General features: G+C 48.7%; 1 protein-coding gene across 4 annotated transcripts in view; it reads left to right on the forward strand.

The window, feature by feature from the left end:
• The first annotated feature begins 4,289 nt into the window (after window positions 1-4,289).
• Window positions 4,290-21,121, forward strand: part of daxx (death-domain associated protein) — a 48,335-nt gene continuing 31,503 nt past the window's right edge. For all 4 annotated transcript variants that reach the window (XM_068025915.1, XM_068025918.1, XM_068025916.1 and 1 more), the window contains exon 1: window positions 4,290-4,327. In XM_068025915.1, the coding sequence (XP_067882016.1) occupies window positions 4,310-4,327 (18 nt within the window). In that variant the 5' untranslated portion in view covers window positions 4,290-4,309. The remainder of the gene's footprint in view (window positions 4,328-21,121) is intronic.

Consider the following 21,121-nt stretch of genomic DNA (forward strand, 5'->3'; position numbering starts at 1 on the left):
CCCCCTCCCTTACATCCCCCCCCCTCCCTTACATCCCCCCCCTCCCTTACATCCCCCCCCCTCCCTTACATCCCCCCCCCTCCCTTACATCCCCCCCCCTCCCTTACATCCCCCCCCTCCCTTACATCCCCCCCCATCCCTTACATCCCCCCCCCTCCCTTACATCCCCCCCCCTCCCTTACATCCCCCCCCCTCCCTTACATCCCCCCCCTCCCTTACATCCCCCCCCCTCCTTACATCCCCCCCCCTCCCTTACATCCCCCCCCCTCCCTTACATCCCCCCCCCTCCCTTACATCCCCCCCCCTCCCTTACATCCCCCCCCCTCCCTTACATCCCCCCCCCTCCTTACATCCCCCCCCCTCCCTTACATCCCCCCCCCTCCCTTACATCCCCCCCCCTCCCTTACATCCCCCCCCCTCCCTTACATCCCCCCCCTCCCTTACATCCCCCCCCCTCCCTTACATCCCCCCCCTCCCTTACATCCCCCCCCCTCCCTTACATCCCCCCCCCTCCCTTACATCCCCCCCCCTCCCTTACATCCCCCCCCCTCCCTTACATCCCCCCCCCCTCCCTTACATCCCCCCCCCCTCCCTTACATCCCCCCCCCTCCCTTACATCCCCCCCCCTCCCTTACATCCCCCCCCCTCCCTTACATCCCCCCCCCTCCCTTACATCCCCCCCCCTCCCTTACATCCCCCCCCTCCCTTACATCCCCCCCCCTCCCTTACATCCCCCCCCCCTCCCTTACATCCCCCCCCCTCCCTTACATCCCCCCCCCCTCCCTTACATCCCCCCCCCTCCCTTACATCCCCCCCCCTCCCTTACATCCCCCCCCCCTCCCTTACATCCCCCCCCCTCCCTTACATCCCCCCCCCTCCCTTACATCCCCCCCCTCCCTACATCCCCCCCCCCTCCCTTCTCTCCCCCCCCTCCCTACATCCCACCTCCCTCCTCCCCCCCCTCCCTCTACATCCCCCCCCCCCCCTACCATCCCCCCCCCTCCTACATCCCCCCCCCTCCCTTACATCCCCCCCCTCCTTACATCCCCCCCCCTCCCTTACTCCCCCCCCCTCCCTACATCCCCCCCCCTCCCTTACATCCCCCCCCCCTCCCCTACCTCCCCCCCCCTCCCTACCTCTCCCCCCCCCCTCCTTCCCTCCCCCCCCCCTCCCTCTACATCCCCCCCCCCTCCTTACCTCCCCCCCCCCCTACCTCTCTCTCCCCCCCCCCCTACCTCTCTCTCCCCCCCCCCCTACCTCTCCTCTCCCCCCCCCCTACCTCTCTCTCCCCCCCCCTACCTCTCTCTCCCCCCCCCCCTCCCTACATCCCCCCCCCCCCTACCTCTCTCTCCCCCCCCCCTACCTCTCTCATCCCCCCCCCCCTACCTCCCCCCCCCTCCTCTCATCCCCCCCCCCTACCTTCTCTCCCCCCCCCCTACCTCTCTCTCCCCCCCCCCTACCTCTCCTCCCCCCCCCCCTACCTCTCTCCCCCCCCCCCTACCTCTCTCCCCCCCCTCCCTTACCTCTCTCTCCCCCCCCCTACATCCCCCCCCTCCTACCTCCCCCCCCCTCCCTACATCCCCCCCCCCCCTACCTCTCTCTCCCCCCCCCCCTACCCTCTCTTCCCCCCCCCCTCCTCTCTCTCCCCCCCCTCCCTTAATCCCCCCCTCCTCTTCACCCCCCCCTCCCTTACCTCCCCCCCCTCCCTACATCCCCCCCCCCCTCCCCTACCTCTCTCCCCCCCCCCCCTACCTCTCCTCCCTCCCCCCCCCTCCTTCTCCCCCCCCCCTCCCTCATCCCCCCCCCTCCTTCTTCCCCCTCCTCCATCCCCCCCCTCCCTTACACCCCCCCTCTCTCCCCCCCTCTTATCCCCCCCCCCCTCCCTCTCCCTCCCCCGGCCTCCCCCCTCCCTTACATCCCCCCCCCCCCCTCCCTTTACATCCCCCCCCCTCCCCTTACATCCCCCCCCCTCCTTACATCCCCCCCCCCTCCCTTACATCCTCCCCCCCCCCGACATCCCCCACCTCCCTACTCCTCCCCCTCTCCCCCCCCCTGACATCCCTCTTCATCTCTATGTCTGAAGGAGGTCTCTCTCCCCCCCCCCCCACCTCTCTCTCCCCCCCCCCCCTCCTCTCTCCCCCCCCCCCCCACCTCCTCTCCCCCCCCCCCCCCAACCCCCCTACCTCTCTCCCCCCCCCCCCTCACCTCTCTCTCCCCCCCCCCTCCCTCTCTCTCTCCCCCCCCCCTACCTCTCTCTCCCCCCCCCCTACCTGCCTATGAGAGCTGAGTGTACCTCTCTCTCTCCCCCCCCCCCTACCTCTCTCTCTGTGCACAGCAAGGTGCCACAACACCCCTACCTCTCTCTCCCCCCCCCTACCATTTACTCTCCCCAATCAATACCACGTATCCTCCCCCCCCCCCCTACCTCTCTCTCCCCCCCCCCTACCTCTCTCTCCCCCCCCCCCTACCTCTCTCTCCCCACCCCCTACCCTCTCTCTCCCCCCCCCCCCTACTTCTGCCTAATGCTCACACACCCTCCTCTCTCTCCACCCCCCCCTCCTACCTCTCTCTCCCCCCCCCCCTACCCTCTCTCTCCCCCCCCCTACCTCTCTCTCCCCCCCCCCCTACCTCTCTCTCCCCCCCCCCCCTACCTCTCTCTCTCCCCCCCCCCCTACCTTCTCTCTCCCCCCCTCCCTACCTCTCTCCTCCCCGCCCCCCTGAACCTCGTCTCTCCCCCCCCCCCCCTGACCCTCTCTCTGCCCCCCCCCCTACCTGCCTCTCTGCCCCCTCCCCCTAACCTCTCCTCTCCTCAATCCCAGCCCCCCTACCTCTCGCTCTTCCCCCCCCCCCGATACCTCTGTGTCCCCCCCCCCCTAATTTAACGTCTAAGTAAGCTGCAAATCTGCAATGAGATTGTTGTCTCTCTTCACTGTTGTGGCTGGGGGTGGTGGTGTGGAAACTATTTGAACAGGCTGTTCCAGGATCCGGTTTACCGTGACTGCATTCTCCTTTTATTCGGAACAACCCAGTTAACAATGGTGAAGTAATTGTTTCACTGGGGTTGGCTGAGGAGGGATTTAAGAAATACTTAGTTGCATGTAGTCTGATCTAATAAATGAAAAATGACCAATTTTGCAACTTCCTATGTGTAGTTTTGTCGCAGAGGTCGTCGTCTTCTTTGGCCTCCTTGTCTCGAGACAATGGGTAAGCGCCTGGAGGTGGTCAGTGGTTTGTGGAGCAGCGCCTGGAGTGGCTATAAAGGCCAATTCTAGAGTGACAGACTCTCCCACAGGTGCTGCAGATAAAATTGGATGTCGGGTTTGTTACACAGTTGGCTCTCTCCTTGAGCTTCTGTCTTTTTTTCTGCCAACTGCTAAGTCTCTTCGACTCGCCACACTTTAGCCCCGCCTTTATGGCTGCCCGCCAGCTCTGGTGATCGCTGGCAACTGACTCCCACGACCTGTGATCAATGTCACAGGACTTCATGTCGCGTTTGCAGACGTCTTTAAAGCGGAGACATGGACGGCCGGTGGGTCTGATACCAGTGACGAGCTCGCTTTGTGTCTTTGGGGATCCTGCCATCTTCCATGCGGCTCACATGGCCAAGCCATCTCAAGCGCCGCTGACTCAGTAGGGTGTATATGCTGGGGGTGTTGGCCGCCTCGCAGAGGTCTACAAGTCATGCATTACTGTAGTGGCTTTTAATCATTTGTGTAGCCAGTCTAGTGAGCAACCTGTATCGTTCCTGGCAGTGCTGTGTGTGATTTTATTTTTGACATGCTGACAAATGTATTTTACACCTTCCATTTTGAACATCCCTGCAAGACACCAGCACACCACAGGCCACCAAGACGATGTGATGCTGTTGTAGCCTCCTAGGGCAGAAGGCTGTGGCCGCACTCCTTGACTGCCAAACTAATGGGAGCAGTGATTTGGAGCAGATTAAATGACGTCAAATTGTTGGAATGCTACATGATGGATATTTACCTGAGTGTGTGTAGAACTTGGGGCCAGAGTGGGAATTGTCCAATGTATGGGAATGAGTGTTTTTTTTAAATAAACAAAATCCCTGAGAAAGTGGATTAACATCCTTTCAGCTCTGACTTGCTGGCTTTCAGTCCAGCCCAGACTGATGCGCTGAATCTCTTCTCTCTAGTGGGTACAGATCCACAGCACAAGATTGTCCACTGTGGGGCTCCTCAAAGGTAACCAGCCTGGCTGACTGATGGATATGCGACACAAAAGCTCCTGGGGCTAAGGCTTGTTGATTGGGACAGATTGGCGGTGTCTTACCCTGCATCTTATCTGGATGCTCAGCTTTTATCAGGTACCCAAAGTGCAAATATGTTCCCTTGATGTTGCATTCAAAACCAGTAGGATGCCACATTTTTTTGTGAAGTTAATTAAGTGCCTTTTCTCCCCTGTTTCATATTTGTATAGAATTCAGTGGAGGCTGTAATGCTTAGTCTATTGGCTCAATGATAGTAACCTCGCCTCTGAGCCAGGAATTTGTGGGTTTGAGTCCTGTTCCAGAGACTCGTGCGCACAATCTAGGCTGGACACTTCAGTACTGGGCTGAGCGAGTGCTGCATGGTCAGAGGCACTGTCTTTCTGGTGAGGCATTGGACTGTGGCCCATTCTGCCCACCAAAGATGCGTTGATGTTCCCAGTTTCCGAGGCAACGTTAACTTTCAACTGGGTCACTCAAAACAGGTCTGGCTGTTTATCTGTTCTTTGGGATCTTGCTGTGCACAGATTGTTTCCTACCGTGGTATGCTTTTAATTTAAATAAATTTTACTGGCTCTGGGGATGTGTAAGGTGCCGCATTTTCTCTTTCTCTTGCTTTCTCGCTCTCATATGGCTCGTTTCTAGGTGTATTTAAAATTCTTTTTTCAAATGCTTCGAAGTGTCCTGCAAGTCTCAGTACTCCTGTCTGTCAATAATTATCTGTGATCCTGTTCTACAGTTTCACATTGCAAATTGTGTGTCTGTGTATCTTTATAAATAACTTCACCATTTACAGGTTAAAAATGTTTCTTAGAAGAAATTCTTGTCTATTGTACAAATTCATTGCACTAAAAAGGCTCGGGTTGTTTTCCTTAGAGCAGAGAAGGCTGAGGGGGGACGTGATTGAGGTATACAAAATTATGAGGGGCATTGATAGATTAGGTAGGAAGAGACTTTTTCCCTTAGTGGAGGGGTCAATAACCAGAGGGCATAGATTTAAGGTAAGGGGCAGGAGGTTTAGAGGGGATTTGAGGGGAAAAAAATTTCACCCAGAGGGTGGTTGGAATCTGGAACACACTGCCTGAAGAGGTGGTAGAGGCAAGGACCGTTACAACATTTAAGAAGCATTTAGATGAGCACTTGAAACGCTGTAGCATACAAGGCTACAGGCCAAGTGCTGGAAAATGGGATTAGAATAGTTAGGTGCTTGATGGCCGGCACAGACACGATGGGCTGAAGGGCCAGTTTCTGTGCTGTATTACTCTATGAAAGTTAGAACATTATTTTTGAAGGACTGGATTGCAATCACTGTGCTTTACTTGTGCACCATCTGTTCTGGTACCTTGTGATGTTGCTGTGAGTGAACGTTTTTGGAAACAAAGTTGATTTGTAAAGGAACAAAAGTGAACTGAAACACCAAGTTTCATTCCGGTATGTATGTACGTTGCTTCAATGGAAATGAGCAAAGACCGTACAGTGAAGACCTTTCTGAGGCTGTTTTGTCTTGAAGTTTGTGGTCCATCTTTCAGTTATGCTGTTGACTGTAGGTAGAGGTTCTGAGGAATAGACAGGTCGCTTGGCGTTTTGGACTTGGGTCCAACATTGTACTACATGGGGCTTAAACTACTCTTCCGCACATGTGTTTGCAGGATGCTGTCCAAAGCCCAAGGCACTGTTTGTTAAACCCCTCGTCCTGGATGCACAGACATTTTTTAAGCTTTGTGTCATATAGTTCAGATGCAGATCCTTTGAGGTTGATTCTGCTAGTTCCGTAGGAGTGGGCAGACTGATTTCAGCGTATTCTGGGTTTCTTGACTGAGCAGCTCAGTCAAGAAACCCAGTAACCTCAAACAAATTATTTCTGCTGAGTGCTACTTCCACTGTATCACTCAAGATTAAAAACCCATGCAAATACTGTGAGGAGAGGCCTATATTTGTTTTGTGACGTACAGATTGTTTGCTTGGAGCGTTTTGTTCTTTGGGTCTTTGCACTTCCTGATTCTTGGGTCAGTTTTTAAGCTCATTTTGGTCCTTTTGATGGTGAACCTAAGGGCAACAGCAATAGGCTGGAGCGATTGCTGTTAATAATAACTTGTATTCGTACAGCACCTTAAACATAATAACCCCAAGGCGATCACAGGAGATTACGCAAAGATTTTACATAGAATCGAAAGGACATATTGGAGTAGATGGTCCAAGTCAGTTTTAAGGAGCGTCTTAGAGGAGAAAAGAGAAATCAAGAAGTTTAGGAAGGGAATTCCAGAGCTTGGGGCCTTGAGCTGAAACATGGCCACCAATGGTGGAGTGATTGAAATCAGGGATCTTAAAAGGTTGGAGTTAGAGGAGCGCAGATCTCTGAGGATTGTGCAGCTGGAGAAGGTCAGATGAAACGCAGGAGGAGGCCATTCAGCCCCTCCAGCCTGTTCCGCCATTCAGTAAGATCATGGCGGATCTGCGACCTAACATACAAATTTGGAGCAGGAGTAGACCATTCATTCCCTTCATACTTGCTCTGTCATTTAATAAGATCACGGCTGATCTGATTGTGCTCAACTCCACTTTCCCGCCTTTAGCCCCACCCCCCGCCGATACCCTTTGACTCCCTTGTTAGTCAAGAATTTATCTACCTCTGCCTTAAAAATATTCAGTGACCTTGCCTCCACCACTCTCTGGAGAAGAGAGAGTTCCAAAGACATTCAACCCTCAGATAAAAAATTCTCCTCATCTCTGTTTTAAATGGGTGACCCCTTACTTTTAAACTGTGTCCCATAGTTCCAGTATCTCCCACAACAGGAAACCTCCTTTCAGCATCCACCACATCAAGTCCCCTCAGGATCTTAATATATTTTAATAAGATCACCTCTCATTCTACTAAACTCCAATGAATACAGACCCAATCTGTCCAACCTTCATAAGATTAGATTAGAGATACAGCACTGAAACAGGCCCTTCGGCCCACCGTCAACCACCCATTGAGACTAATCCTACACCAATCCCACACTCCCACCAAACATCCCCACCTGTCCCTATATTTCCCCACCACCCACCCACACTAGTGACAATTTACAATGGCTAATCCACCTATCAACCTGCAAGTCTTTTTGGCTTGTGGGAGGAAACCGGAGCACCCGGAGAAAACCCACGCAGACACAGGGAGAACTTGCAAACTCCACACAGGCAGTACCCGGAATTGAACCTGGGTTGCTGGAGCTGTGAGGCTGCAGTGCTAACCACTGCGCCACTGTGCCACCCTAACCTTCCCATCCCAGATATCAGTTGAGTGAACCTTCTCTGTACTGCCTCTGACGCATTTGTAACCTTTCTTAAATAAGGAGACCAAAACTGTACACAGTACTCCAGTTGTGGTCTCACCAATACCCTGTACAACTGTAGCAAAACATCCCTATTTTTATTTTCCATTCCCCTTGCAATAAACACCAACATTCCATTTGCCTACTTAATCTCTTGCTGTATCTACATCGCAACATTTTGTGATTTATGTACTAGGACACCCAGACCCCTCTTTACCTCCGAGTTCTGCAATATCTCTCCATTTAAATTGTATGCTGTTTTTCTGTTCTTCCTGCCAAAGTGGATAACTTGACATTTTCCCACGTTATATTCCATTTGCCAAATTTGTGCCCACTCACTTAACCTATCTATATCCCTTTATAGACCCCTTATGTCCTCGTCACAACTTACTTTCCTACCTATCTTTGTGTCATCAGCAAATTTCGCAACCATGAGGTCCCTTCATCCGAGTCATTGATTTAAATTGTAAATAGTTGAGGCCCCAGCACTGATCCCTGTGGCACTCCACTATTTACAGCTTGCCAACCTGAAAAATATCCATTTATCCCGACTCTGTTTCCTGTTAGCCCATAAGTCCTTTGTCTGTGCTGATATGTCACCCCCTACACCATGAGCTCTTCTTTTGTGTCGTAACCTTTGATGTGGCACCTTGTCAAATGCCCACATCCACTGGTTCCCCTTAACGTTATTTATTACTTCATCAAAGAACTCCTATAAATTAGTCAAACATGATTTCCCTTTCATAAAACCATGTTGACTCTGCCTGATTTGAGATTTTCTAAGTGCCCTGCTATAACCTCAATAGATTACATAACTCCATATGCTAGCCTTTTCCCATTTTCCTGGAGAACCTTTGACTACCAAATCTATCCAGTTTCAGTTTTAAAATTAAGAATTCTTCTGGCATCAATTGCTGTTTGTGGAAGAGAAAATTCCAAACTTCTACCATCCTTTGTGTGTAAAAGTGTTTCCTAATCTCATTGAATGATGGAGCCGGTTCAAAGGGCTGAATACCTACTCCTATTTCTAGACTCTGCCCCCTCGTCTTAGACTCCCAAACCAGTAGAAATCTGTAGATATAGAGAAACTATCTATTGTCCTGAATATCTTGGAACATTGATCAAATTGCCCCTCAACCTTCTAAAATCCAGGCAATACAAGGTTGCAGTACCTGGGGCCTGTAATTCTACTCTAGCTGCTGAATTCTCTCCTGGCCTGCAATATGAATTCTTTTCTCCAGATAATACTTTCTACAAAATCGATACACAGGCTATGAACCAATAAGTGTTTTTGTTTACATCTGATAGATGAATGCACAACGCACGCCTTATGTAAAATAACAACTTGCTTTCTCTCCAAACACTCTTTAGACAAGAGCATCTGCTCACTGGCCTGACTGCCAAACTTCTGCTAGCTTAAGGCTTCTGGACTTTAGAAGAATGAGAGGTGATCTGCTTGAAAGATAAGATTCTGAGAGAGCTTGACAGGGTAGAGGCAGAGAGACTGTCTCTTCACACCCCCTTGCCGGGCTGAGGAATTCAGAACTGGGGCAGGGAGCAGTCTCAACATACGGGGCTGACCGTTTAGGACTAAAATGAGGAGAAACTGCTTCAATCCATAGTTTGTGAATCTGTACCCCAGATGGCTGTGGAAGCACAGTCATGGCAGATATTTAAGGCAGAGGAAGATTTTTGGAATTGAGGGATATGGCAAGCAGGAAGGAAAGTGGAGTTGAGGTCCAAGATGAGCAATAATCTTACTGAATGGTGGAGCAGGCTCAAGGGGCCACATGGCCTACTGTTTCTTAAATTGTGATTGTTGTTTCATATACTGACCTCTGTCTCTGACTGCATGTGACCAGTTAGAAATCTGTAAGAGAAAAGAAAGACTATTTAGATGCAAGCTTGTTTCGCTCTTTAACGGGACATCCCAAAAGTGAATTGCTTTTGGTGTCTAATTTTGGTTTAATATGGTAACAGATCTGTACACAGCCTGGACCAATGTCAAGATAATTTCAGGAGTAAATACGATGTTTCAAAAGAACTGAAGTTAGACAGTAGATGATCTATCTCAGCCTCTTCTTGAGCTCCCCAGCATCACCGATGAAGTCTTCAGCCAATTCGATTCACTCCGTGTGATATCAAGGAACGACTGAAGGCACTGGATACTGCAAAAGCTGTGGACCCTGACAATATTCCGGCAATAGTACTGAAGACCTGTGCTCCAGAACTTGCTGCGCCCCTAGCCAAGCTGTTCCAGGACAGCTACAACACTGACATCTACCCGGCAATGTAGAAAATTGCCCAGGTATGTCCTGTACACAAAAAGCAGGACAAGTCCAACCCGGTCAACTACCGCCCCATCAGTCTACTCCCGATCATCAGTAAAGTGATGGAAGGTGTCATTGACAGTGAAATCAAGCAGCACTTGCTCAGCAATAACCTGCTCAGTGACGCTCCGTTTGGGTTCTGTCAGGGCCACTCAGCTCCTGACCTCATTACAGCCTTGGTCCAAACATGGACACGAGCTGAATTTCAGAGGTGAGGTGAGATTGACTGCGCTTGACACCCAGGCAGCATTTGACCAAGTATGGCATCAAGGAGCCCGAGCAAAACTGCAGTCAATGGAAATCAGGTGCAAACTCTCCGCTGGTTGGAGCCATACCTAGCACAAAGGAAGATGGTTATGGTTATTGGAGGTCAATCATCTCAGTCCGAGGAAGTCACTGCAGGAGTTCCTCAAGGTAGTGTCCTCGGCCCAACCATCTTCAGCTACTTCAATGACCTTCATACGTTTTCTCCACACCCTCCCCCCCGCCCCACCCCACATCATAAGGTTAGAAGTGAAGATGTTCAGTACCATTTGCGACTCCTCAGCTACTGAAGCAATACATGTCCAGAATGGGCAGACATGTGGCAAAGATGGAATTTAATCGAGAAATGTGAAGTGTTACATTTTGGCAGAGGGGGTATGGAGAGGTATTAGATTAAATGGCACCATTCTAAAGAGTGTGCAAGGACCAGAAGGACTTGGAGGTTCATGTGCATAACCCTTTGAAGGTGGAAGACTATATTGAGAGTGGCTAGTAAAGCATATGAAGCTTGGGTTTTGTAAATAAAGGTACTGAGTAGAAAAGCAGGGAAGTTATGCTGAACTTTCTACAGGTATTTAAAAAGAAGAGCAAGTAATGTGAGTGTTTGTCCTCGAGAGAGAGAGAGAATGGGGAGCTAATAGATAATAAGGAAATGGTGGATGCAATGAACAAATATCTTCTGTCTTCACCGTAGAGGATACAAAAAACATTTCAGTAATAGCTGTATATCTGGAGTTGGAAGGAAGAGAGGAACTTGGTGAAATTACAATCACCAGGGATGTTGGACTGACCAAACTGATGGAGCTACGGGCTGACAAGTCCCCGGGTTCTGATGGGCTTCATCCTAGGGCCTTAAAAGAGCTGGCTAATGAGGTAGTAGATGTGTTGGTAATTTTTCAAAATTTGCCAGATTCTGGAAAATTTCCATCAGACTGGAAAGTTTCAAAGATAACCCCTCTATTCAAGAAGGGTGGGAGGCAGAAAACAGGTAACTATAGGCCAGTTAGCTTGACGTCTGTCATGGGGAAGATGTTAGAATCCATCATCAAGGAGGCTATGGCTGGGCGTTATAAAAATTCAAGGTAATCGGAAATGGTCAGCATGGCTTTATGAAAGGGAAATCATGTTTCACCAATTTATTGGAGTTCTTTGAAGCAGTAACATGTGCTGTGGATAAAGAGGAGTCCGTTGACGTACTGTACTTGGATTTCCAGAAGGCATTTGACAAGGTGTCGCATAAAAGGTTATTGCACAAAGTAGGAGCTCGGTGTAGGGGGTAACATATTAGCATGGATAGAAGATTGGCAGTATGCATAAATGGATCCTTTTCTGATTGGCGGGATGTGACAAAAAACAGTACAGCACAGGAACAGGCCATTCGGCCCTCCAAGCCTGCGCCGATCTTGGTGCCTGCCTAAACTAACACCTTCTGCACTTCCGGGGACCGTATCCCTCTATTCCCATCCTATTCATGTATTTGTCAAGATGCCTCTTAAACGTCATTATCGTACCTGCTTCCACCATCTACCCCGGCAGCAAGTTCCAGGCACTCCCCACCCTCTGTAAACAACTTGCCTCGCACATTCGCTCTAAACTTTGCCCCTCTCACCTTAAACCGATGTCCCCTAGTAACTGACTCTTCCACCCTGGGAAAAAAACTTCTGACTATCCACTCTGTCCATGCAGCTCATAACTTTGGAAACCTCTATCATGTCGCCCTCCACCTCCGTCGTTCCAGTGAAAACAATCCGAGTTTATCCAACCTCTCCTCATAGCTAATGCCCTTCAGACCAGGCAACATCCTGGTAAACCTCCTCTGTACCCTCTCCAAAGCCTCCACGTCCTTCTGGTAGTGTGGCGACCAGAATTGCATGCAATATTCTAAGTGTGGCCTAACTAAGGTTCTGTACAGCTGCAGCATGACTTGCCAATTTTTATACTCTATGCCCCAACCAATGAAGGCAAGCATGCCGTATGCCTTCTTGACTACCTTATCCACCTGCGTTGCCACTTTCAGTGACCTGTGGACCTGTACGCCCAGATCTCTCTGCCTGTCAATACTCCTAAGGGTTCTGCCATTTACTGTATACTTCCCACCTGCATTAGATCTTCCAAAATGCATTCCCTCACATTTGTCCGGATTTGGGCGGCACAGTGGCGCAGTGGTTAGCACCGCAGCCTCACAGCTCCAGCGACCCGGGTTCAATTCTGGGTACTGCCTGTGTGGAGTTTGCAAGTTCTCCCTGTGTCTGCGTGGGTTTCCTCCGGGTGCTCCGGTTTCCTCCCACAGCCAAAAGACTTGCAGGTTGATAGGTAAATTGGCCATTATAAATTGCCCCTAGTATAGGTAGGTGGTAGGCAAATATAGGGACAGGTGGGGATGTGGTAGGAATATGGCATTAGTGTAGGATTAGTGTAAATGGGTGTTTGATGGTCGGCACAGACTCGGTGGGCCGAAGGACCTGTTTCAGTGCTGTATCTCTAAACTAAACTCCATCTGCCATTTCTCAGCCCTAGTCTCCAGCCGATCTATATCCTGCTGTATCCTCTGACAATCCTCATCACTATCCGCAACTCCACCAACCTTTGTGTCGTCCGCAAACTTCTTATTTAGACCAGCGACATTTTCCTCCAAATCATTTATATATACTACAAAGAGCAAAGGTCCCAGCACTGATCCCTGCGGAACACCACTAGTCACATCCCTCCATTCAGAAAAGCACCCTTCCACTGCTACCCTCTGTCTTCTGTGACTGAGCCAGTTCTGTATCCATCTTGCCAGCTCACCTCTGATCCCATGTGACTTCACCTTTTGTACCAGTCTGCCATGAGGGACCTTGTCAAAGGCTTTACTGAAGTCCATATAGATAACATCCACTGCCCTTCCTTCATCAATCATCTTTGTCACTTCCTCAAAAAACTCAATCAAATTAGTGAGACACGACCTCCCCTTCACAAAACCATGCTGCCTCTCGCTAATGTTTGTTTGTTTCCAAATGGGAGTAAATCCTGTCCCGAAGAATCCTCTCTAATACTTTCCCTACCACTGACGTAAGACTCACCAGGCTGTAATTTCCTGGATTATCCTTGCTACCCTTCTTAAACAAAGCAACAACATTGGCTATTCTCCAGTCCTCTGGGACCTCACCAGTAGCCAATGAGGATGCAAAGATTTCTGTCAAGGCCCCAGCAATTTCTTCCTTTGCCTCCCTTAGTATTCTGGGGTAGATCCCATCAGGCCCTGGGGACTTATCTACCTTAATGCTCTGCAAGACACCCAACACCACTTCCTTTTTGATAATGAGATGACTGAGACTATCTACATTCCCTTCCCTAGGCTCATCATCCACCAAGTCCTTCTCTTTGGTGAATACTGATGCAAAGTACTCATTTAGTACCTCGCCCATTTCCTCTGGCTCCACACATAGATTCCCTTCTCTGTCCTTGAGCAGGCCAACCCTTTCCCTAGTTACCCTCTTGCTCTTTATATATGTATAAAAAGCCTTGGGATTATCCTTAATCCTGTTTACCAATGACTTTTCATGACCCCTTTTAGCCCTCCTAACTCCTTGCTTAAGTTCCTTCCTACTGTCTTTATATTCCACAAGGGATTCGTCTGTTCCTAGCCTTCCAGCCCATACGAATGCTTCCTTTTTCTTTTTGACCAGGCTCTCACTATCCCACGTTATCCAAGGTTCCCGAAACTTGCCAAACTTCTCCTTCTTCCTCACAGGAACATGCCGGTCCTGGATTCTAATCAACTGACATTTGAAAGACTCCCACATGTCAGATGTTGATTTACCCTCAAACAGCCACCCCCAATCTAAATTCTTCAGTTCCTGCCTAATATTATAATTAGCCTTCCCCCAATTTAGCACCTTCACCCAAGGACTAACTCTTATCCTTATCCACAAGTACCTTAAAACTTATGGAATTATGGTCACTGTTCCCGAAATGATCCCCAACTGAAACTTCGATCACCTGGCCGGGCTCATTCCCCAGTACCAGGTCCAGAATGGCCCCATCCCTAGTGGGATTATCTACATACTGTTTCAAGAAGCCCTCCTGGATGCTCCTTACAAATTCTGCCCCATCTAAGCCTCTAGCACTAAGTGAGTCCCAGTCAATATAGGGGAAGTTAAAGTCACCCACCACTACAACCCTGTTACCTTTGTATCTTTCCAAAATCTGTCTACATATCTGCTCCTCTACCTCCCGCTGGCTGTTGGGAGGCCTGTAGTAAACCCCCAACATCGTGACTGCACCCTTCCTATTCCTGAGCTCCACCCATATTGCCTTGCTGCACAACCTCTCCGAGGTGTCCTCCCGCAGTACAGCTGTGATATTCTCCTTAACCAGTAATGCAACTCCCCCACCCCTTTTACATCCCCCCTCTATCCTGCCTGAAGCTTCTAAAGCCTGGAACATTTAGCTGCCAATCTGTCCTTCCCTCAACCAAGTCTCTGTAACAGCAACAACATCATAGTTCCAAGTACTAATCCAAGCTCTAAGTTCATCTGCTTTACCTGTTATACTTCTTGCATTGAAACAAATGCACTTCAGACCACCAGTCCCGCTGTGCTCAGCAACATCTCCCTGCCTGCTCTTCCTCTTAATCTTACTGGCCTTATTTACTAGTTTCCCCTTCATTTATTTCACTTGCTGTCCTACTGCTCTGATTCCCACCCCCCTGCCACACTAGTTTAAACCCTCCCGAGTGACGCTAGCAAACTTTGCAGCCAGGATATTAGTGCCCCTACCAGTCGCATCTTCCCCTCCCTTCCCCTGTCAGCATTCCGAAGGGATCGTTCCCTCCGCGACACCCTGGTCCACTCCTCCATTACCCCCACCACCTTGTCCCCGTCCCAGGGCACCTTCCCTTGCAATCGCAGGAGGTGTAATACCTGCCCATTTACCTCCTCTCTCCTCACTATCCCAGGCCCCAAACACTCCTTTCAGGTGAAGCAGCGATTTACTTGTACTTCTTTCAATGTAGTATACTGTATTCGCTGCTCACAGTGTGGTCTCCTCTACATTGGGGAGACCAAGCGCAGACTGGGTGACCGCTTTGCGGAACATCTCCGCTCAGTCCGCAAGCAGGACCCTGAGCTTCCGGTTGCTTGCCATTTCAACACTCCCCCCTGCTCTCATGCTCACATCTCTGTCCTGGGATTGCTGCAGTGTTCCAGTGAACATCAACGCAAGCTCGAGGAACAGCATCTCATCTACCGATTAGGCACACTACAGCCTGCCGGACTGAACATTGAGTTCAATAATTTCAGAGCATGACAGCCCCCCACTTTACTTTCATTTTTAGTTATTTTTTCTTCCTTTTTTTTGCATTCCTTTTTACATTTTTTACAATCTTTTTTTGCATTTATTTCATTTCATCTTAGTTTGTTCAGTTTGCTTACCCACTGTTTTTTTCAGGTTGTTTTTCTTCAGGTTTGCACTTGCTGATGTTCAATATTCAGTATATTCACACCTAATCTGTACTAATGCTTTGTCTTTCAACACACCATTAACATATTGTTTGCCTTTGCTCCGTGACCTTTTGGTCAGCTATGTGGCCTGGTCCAATCTGCACCTTCTCCTTTGTTATCTCTTGCCCAACCCCCACCTCACTTGTTTATAATCTGTGACTTTTCTAATATTTGTCAGTTCCGAAGAAGGGTCACTGACCCGAAACGTTAACTCTACTTCTCTTTCCACAGATGCTGCCAGACCTGCTGAGTGAATCCAGCATTTCTTGTTTTTGTTTCAGATTTCCAGCATCCGCAGTATTTTGCTTTTATATTAGTGCCCTTCCAGTTTAGATGCAACCCGTCCTTCTTGTACAGGTCTCATCTGTCCCTGAAGAGATCCCAATGGTCCAGATATCTGAAACCCTCCCTTCTACACCAGCTGTTCAGCCACGTGTTTAGCTGCACTATCTTCCTATTTCTCACCTCACTGGCACGTGGCACAGTTGGTAATCCTGAAATTACAACCCTAGAGGTTCTGTCTTTTAACTTTCCACCTAACTCCCTAAACTCCCCCTGCAGGACCCCATCACTCTTCCTGCCTATGTCATTGGTACCGATGTGTATCACAACCTCTGGCTGTTCACCCTCCCCCTTCAGGATACCCCCTGTCCGTTCAGAGACATCCTTGACCCTGGCACCAGGGAGGCAACATACCATCCTGGAGTCTCTTTCACATCCACAGAAGCGCCTATCTGTGCCCCTGACTATAGAGTCCCCTATAACTATTGCTCTTCTGCGCTTTGTCCCTCCCTGCTGAACAACAGTACCAACCGTGGTGCCACTGCTCTGGCTGCTGCTGTTTTCCCCTGATAGGCCATCCCCCCCGACAGTATCCAAAATGGTATACTTGTTAGAGAGGGGGATAGCCACAGGGGATTCCTGCACTGACTGCCTGCCCCTTCTAGCGGTCACCCATCTATCTGCCTGCACCTTGGGTGTAACCACTTCTCTAAAACTCCTGTCTATGACACTCTCTGCCACCTGCATGCTCCTAAGTGCATCCAGTTGCTGCTCCAACCGATCCATGCGGTCTGTGAGGAGCTGCAACTGGGTACTCTTCCTGCAGATGTAGTCGCCCGGAACGCTGGAAGCGTCACGGACCTCCCACATCTCACAGGTGAAGCACTTCACCCCTCTAACTGACATTTCTAGCACTAATTATTAAATTAATTTAAGATAAATACTTATTAAATCCTTACTAAATTGTTATTACTATATGGTCCCGAGTGATCGATTTCTACTATAAATATTAAATGCTAACTAAATACAGTAATCTCCCTCTGGTTTAGTTACTCACTGATTAGTTAATTAGGGTTTTAATCAATTTTTATCAATGTTTTATTTTCAAATTCAATAAAAAATAAATTTCCCTACCAGCCAATCAGGTCACAGCTTTCCTGTGAAGTCACATTCAGTTTTTTTTTAACCAGAGGTAAGTTTTTTTTATACTTGCTGGTCTGGCACTCTGCCCTCCGAGTTTTCTCCCAGTCAGCTGTGCTTTTTGGAAGCTCTAGGCTCCCCTCACTCCCTCCTTACCAAACTTCCACTGTAGCACTCTACTGCAACCCAAGTCAGCACTGTAGTGGAGTCCCGCAGGGGTCTGTGCTGGGGCCTCCACTTTTTACAATTTATATCAATGACTCGGATGAGGACAGTGATGGCATGGTAGCTAAATTTGTAGATGACACAAAGATAGGTAGGAAAGTATTGTGAAGAGGACATGAGCTTGCAGACCGATATAGATAGGTTGAGTGAGTGGGCATAAATCTGTCAGATGGAGTATAATGTGGGAAAATGTGAAGTTGTTTATTTTGGCAGGAAGAATAAAAAAGCAGAGTATGACTTAAACGGAGAACGACTGCAGAATTCCAAGGTGCAGAGGGATCTAGGTGTTCTAGTGCAAAAAGTTAGTATGCAGGTACAGCAAGTAATAAAGGAGGCTAATGGAATGCTATCCTTTATTACGAGAGGCATTGAAAATAAAGTCAGGATGTTATGTTTCAGTTATACAGGGCATTGGTGAGACCATAGTGTGGATACTGTGTGCAGTTTTGCTCTCCTTATTTAAGGAAGGATGTGAATGCGTTGGAGGCAGTTCAGAGGAGGTTTACTAGATTGATACCTGGACTGAGTGGGTTGTCTTATGAGGAAAGGTTGGACAGACTGGGCTTGGCTAACACTGGAGTTTAGAAGAGTGAGGGGAGACTTGATTGAAGTAGATGAGATCCTGAATGGTCTTGACAAGGTAAATATGGAGAGGATGTTTCCTCTTGTGGGTGAGTCCAGAACCAGGGGGAACTGTCTTAAAATTAGGGGGTCACCCCTTTTGGGACAGAGATGAGAAATATTTTCTGAGGATTGTGCGACTTTGGAATTCTCTGCCTCAGGGTGGTGGAGGTGGGGGCATTGAATATTTTTGAAGTGGAGGTAGATAGCCCTCAGGGGCTATCAGGGATAGAGATGGGAGTGTGGAATTTGAGACATAAACAGATAAACCATGATCATCTTGAATTATGGAGCAGGCTAGAGGAGCCTCAAAGCCTACTTCTCCTAATTCATATGATTGTGCGTACCTTTACCATATCAGATTTACCAGAATGGTTCCAGTGATGAGGAAGTTCAGTTACAAGGCTGTGTTGAAGCTGTGTTTGTTCTCCCTGGAGTAAAGGAGATTGAGGGAAAATTTGATAGAGGTGTACAAGATTATGACAGGCTTAGCTAAGGTAGACAAGGAAGAACTGTTTCCATTAACAAATGGTACAAGGACTAGAGACACAAATTGAAGGTTTTGGCCAAGAGGTGCAGGGGGCATGTGAGGAACTTTTTTATGCAGTGGGTGGTAATGACCTGGAACTTGCTGCCCACGAGGGTGGTGGAAGCAGAAACGATGAATGATTTTAAAAGGAATTTGGATGGGCACTTGAGGGAAATAAACTTGCAGGGATTTGTGGGGGGGGGGGTGGGAAAAGGGACTGACTGGATTGCTCCGTGGAGAGCTGGCATGGACTCGATGGGCTGAATGGCCACCCTCTGATGTAATGACTGCGAATCGAGCTGACAGGACAGAACTACTCTCATCAAAAGCAGTGATATTAAATAAACCTAGGTTGATTTTTAGTGCCTGATGTGTGGGTTCTGTCAAACTGGAGCAGAGTTTTGATTGAAATAACGCCCGGTTTAAGACATCTTGAGCATTATTCCTGCTGAGCGGTGAAGCTGGATCTGCAACAAGGTGTTTTTCTCCCCCAACTTGCATGCTTTCCAAGCTCAGTAAGAGACTGTGTAAATCTGTACCAACCTTTTCAATGCCAGGTGTCAGCACCACAGGAGTCGCCTGAACCCCTGCTTATGTGGCAAGGTTCATGTAGCTTTCCATATGAAAGGAAGATTTGCATTTCTATAAAGCCTTTCATGGGTTTGGGATGTCCCAAAGTGCTTTACAACCAATGAACTACTTCTGAAGTGTAGTCACTGTAATGTAGGAAATATAGCAGCCAATTACTGCACAGCAAGCTCCCACATAAGTGGTGAAAAAAAAATGACCCAGTAATCTGTTCTGGTGAAGCTGGGTGAGGGATAAATGTTGGCCAGTTAGAATTCCTCTCTGGCCGTGGATGGTTTTACATAGACCTGAGAGGACCGATGGGCGTCGGACCTAACATCTCACCCCATGCGGCAGGGGAGCGCTCCCTCATGTTATCGTCACCCCCTCAGGTTATGAATTTGAAATGAGGGATTACATCCAGCACAGTATGTAGATGAGCGGAGGCAGATGTCTTTGGATGCGAGAGACCTCTACAGATGGTGCAGTTCTTAATTTGACGGGTGTCCACCAATATTCAGGCACGCAGTTTGGTTTGGAACGTCAACCCAAGATGATCTTGGCCTTCAGGTGTGGAGGTTTGTGCTCCAGTTTTGCTCTTGCTGCATTGCTCAACTTAAGTAACTGCACAAACCAAGACAAACTGAGAATCATGCCAACTGATTGCAGCTGCTTCTTGCTCAAGTTTGCATACCTGTACTTGCCACATCAATGTGATAGTACTGGTTCTGCTGGTGAGCTAGTGGAAGAATTGGCTGCAGACATTTGAATATCTCGCTTGTTGTTCAGTGTCTTCGAGTTATGCATTCAAAGAACTGAGCCGACTCTCTGAGGTGATTCCATGGAGCATGGTGTTGTATGCGGGCAATATGGACTTTTTAATGTGGGCGGGGGCACATTCTGTGCTTTCTAATTGGTTGTTTATTGACCCATCACATGCTATCTTTCTTGGATTGTTCAGTCACCAATGCACTTGCTTTGTCCTGCCCCACCCCGCTCCATTCACTTGCCTGAGGGCATACTGCAGCATATGTTGTCATTCAAACATAGAAAATAGGAGCAGGAGTAGGCCATTCATTATGATCATGGCTGATCATCCAACTCAGTAACCTGTTCCCGCTTTCCCCCCATATCCTTTGATCCCTTTTGCCCCAAGAGCTATATCTAACTCCTTCTTGAAAACAAACAATATTTTGGCCTCAACTGCTGTCTCTCGTAGCGAATTCCACAGGCTCACCACTCTCTGGGTGAAGAAATTTCTCCTCATCTCAGTCCTGAAATGTTTACCCCGTTTCCTGAGACTATGACCCCTGGTTCTGGACTCCCCCACCATTGGGAACATCCTTCCTGCATCTACCCTGTCAAGTCCTGTTAGAATTTTATAGGATTCTATGAGATCCCCCCTGACTCTTCTGAACTCCAGTGAATATAATCCTAACCGACTCAATCTCTCCTCATACGTCAGTATGGCCAATCTTCTATCCATCGCAATACACTACCCCTAATCCCATGCGCTTTAATTTTACACGCTAATCTCTAATGTGGGACTTTGTCGAAAGCCTTCTGAAAGTCCAAATAAACCACATCAGTTACATCCTTGAAGAATTCTAGTAGATTTGTTGAGCATGATTTCCCTTTCTTAAATCTATGCTGACTATGTCCAATTCTACCACTGTTCTCCAAGTGCTCTGCTATCAAATCTTTGGTCTCTAGAATTTTCCCCACAACTGAAGTCAGGCTGACTGGTCTATAATTCCTTGTTTTCTCTCCACCTCCCTTTTTAAATAGCGGGGTTACATTCGCTACTCTCCAATCTGTAGAAACTGTTCCAGAGTCTATAGGCACAAAGCCTTGAGGCTTGTCTTTTTAACATTACTTGTCCCCTTCCCACTATTTTTCACTGTGGCTTGTTTGATTCTGGCCCTTGATTTCTCTGCCTATCACTTTTCTTATTCCCCTAACTGTCTTTTGTTCTTGTCTTTGATTTCCACCCCCCCCCCCCCCCCCCCCCCCCCCCCGACTCCTTGCAAAGGTTCCCATCCCAAGTGAGACTTTAAACTGTGGGTGCATATTTGGCGCCATGGGATCTTTTACAAAGATCAGGTTGTTCTCCGAGTGTCCTGACATTCGGTCCTCAGCCA

The sequence above is a fragment of the Heterodontus francisci genome, unplaced genomic scaffold (assembly GCF_036365525.1).
Source record: "Heterodontus francisci isolate sHetFra1 unplaced genomic scaffold, sHetFra1.hap1 HAP1_SCAFFOLD_726, whole genome shotgun sequence".
In the NCBI taxonomy this organism is placed as follows: Eukaryota; Metazoa; Chordata; class Chondrichthyes; order Heterodontiformes; family Heterodontidae; genus Heterodontus; species Heterodontus francisci.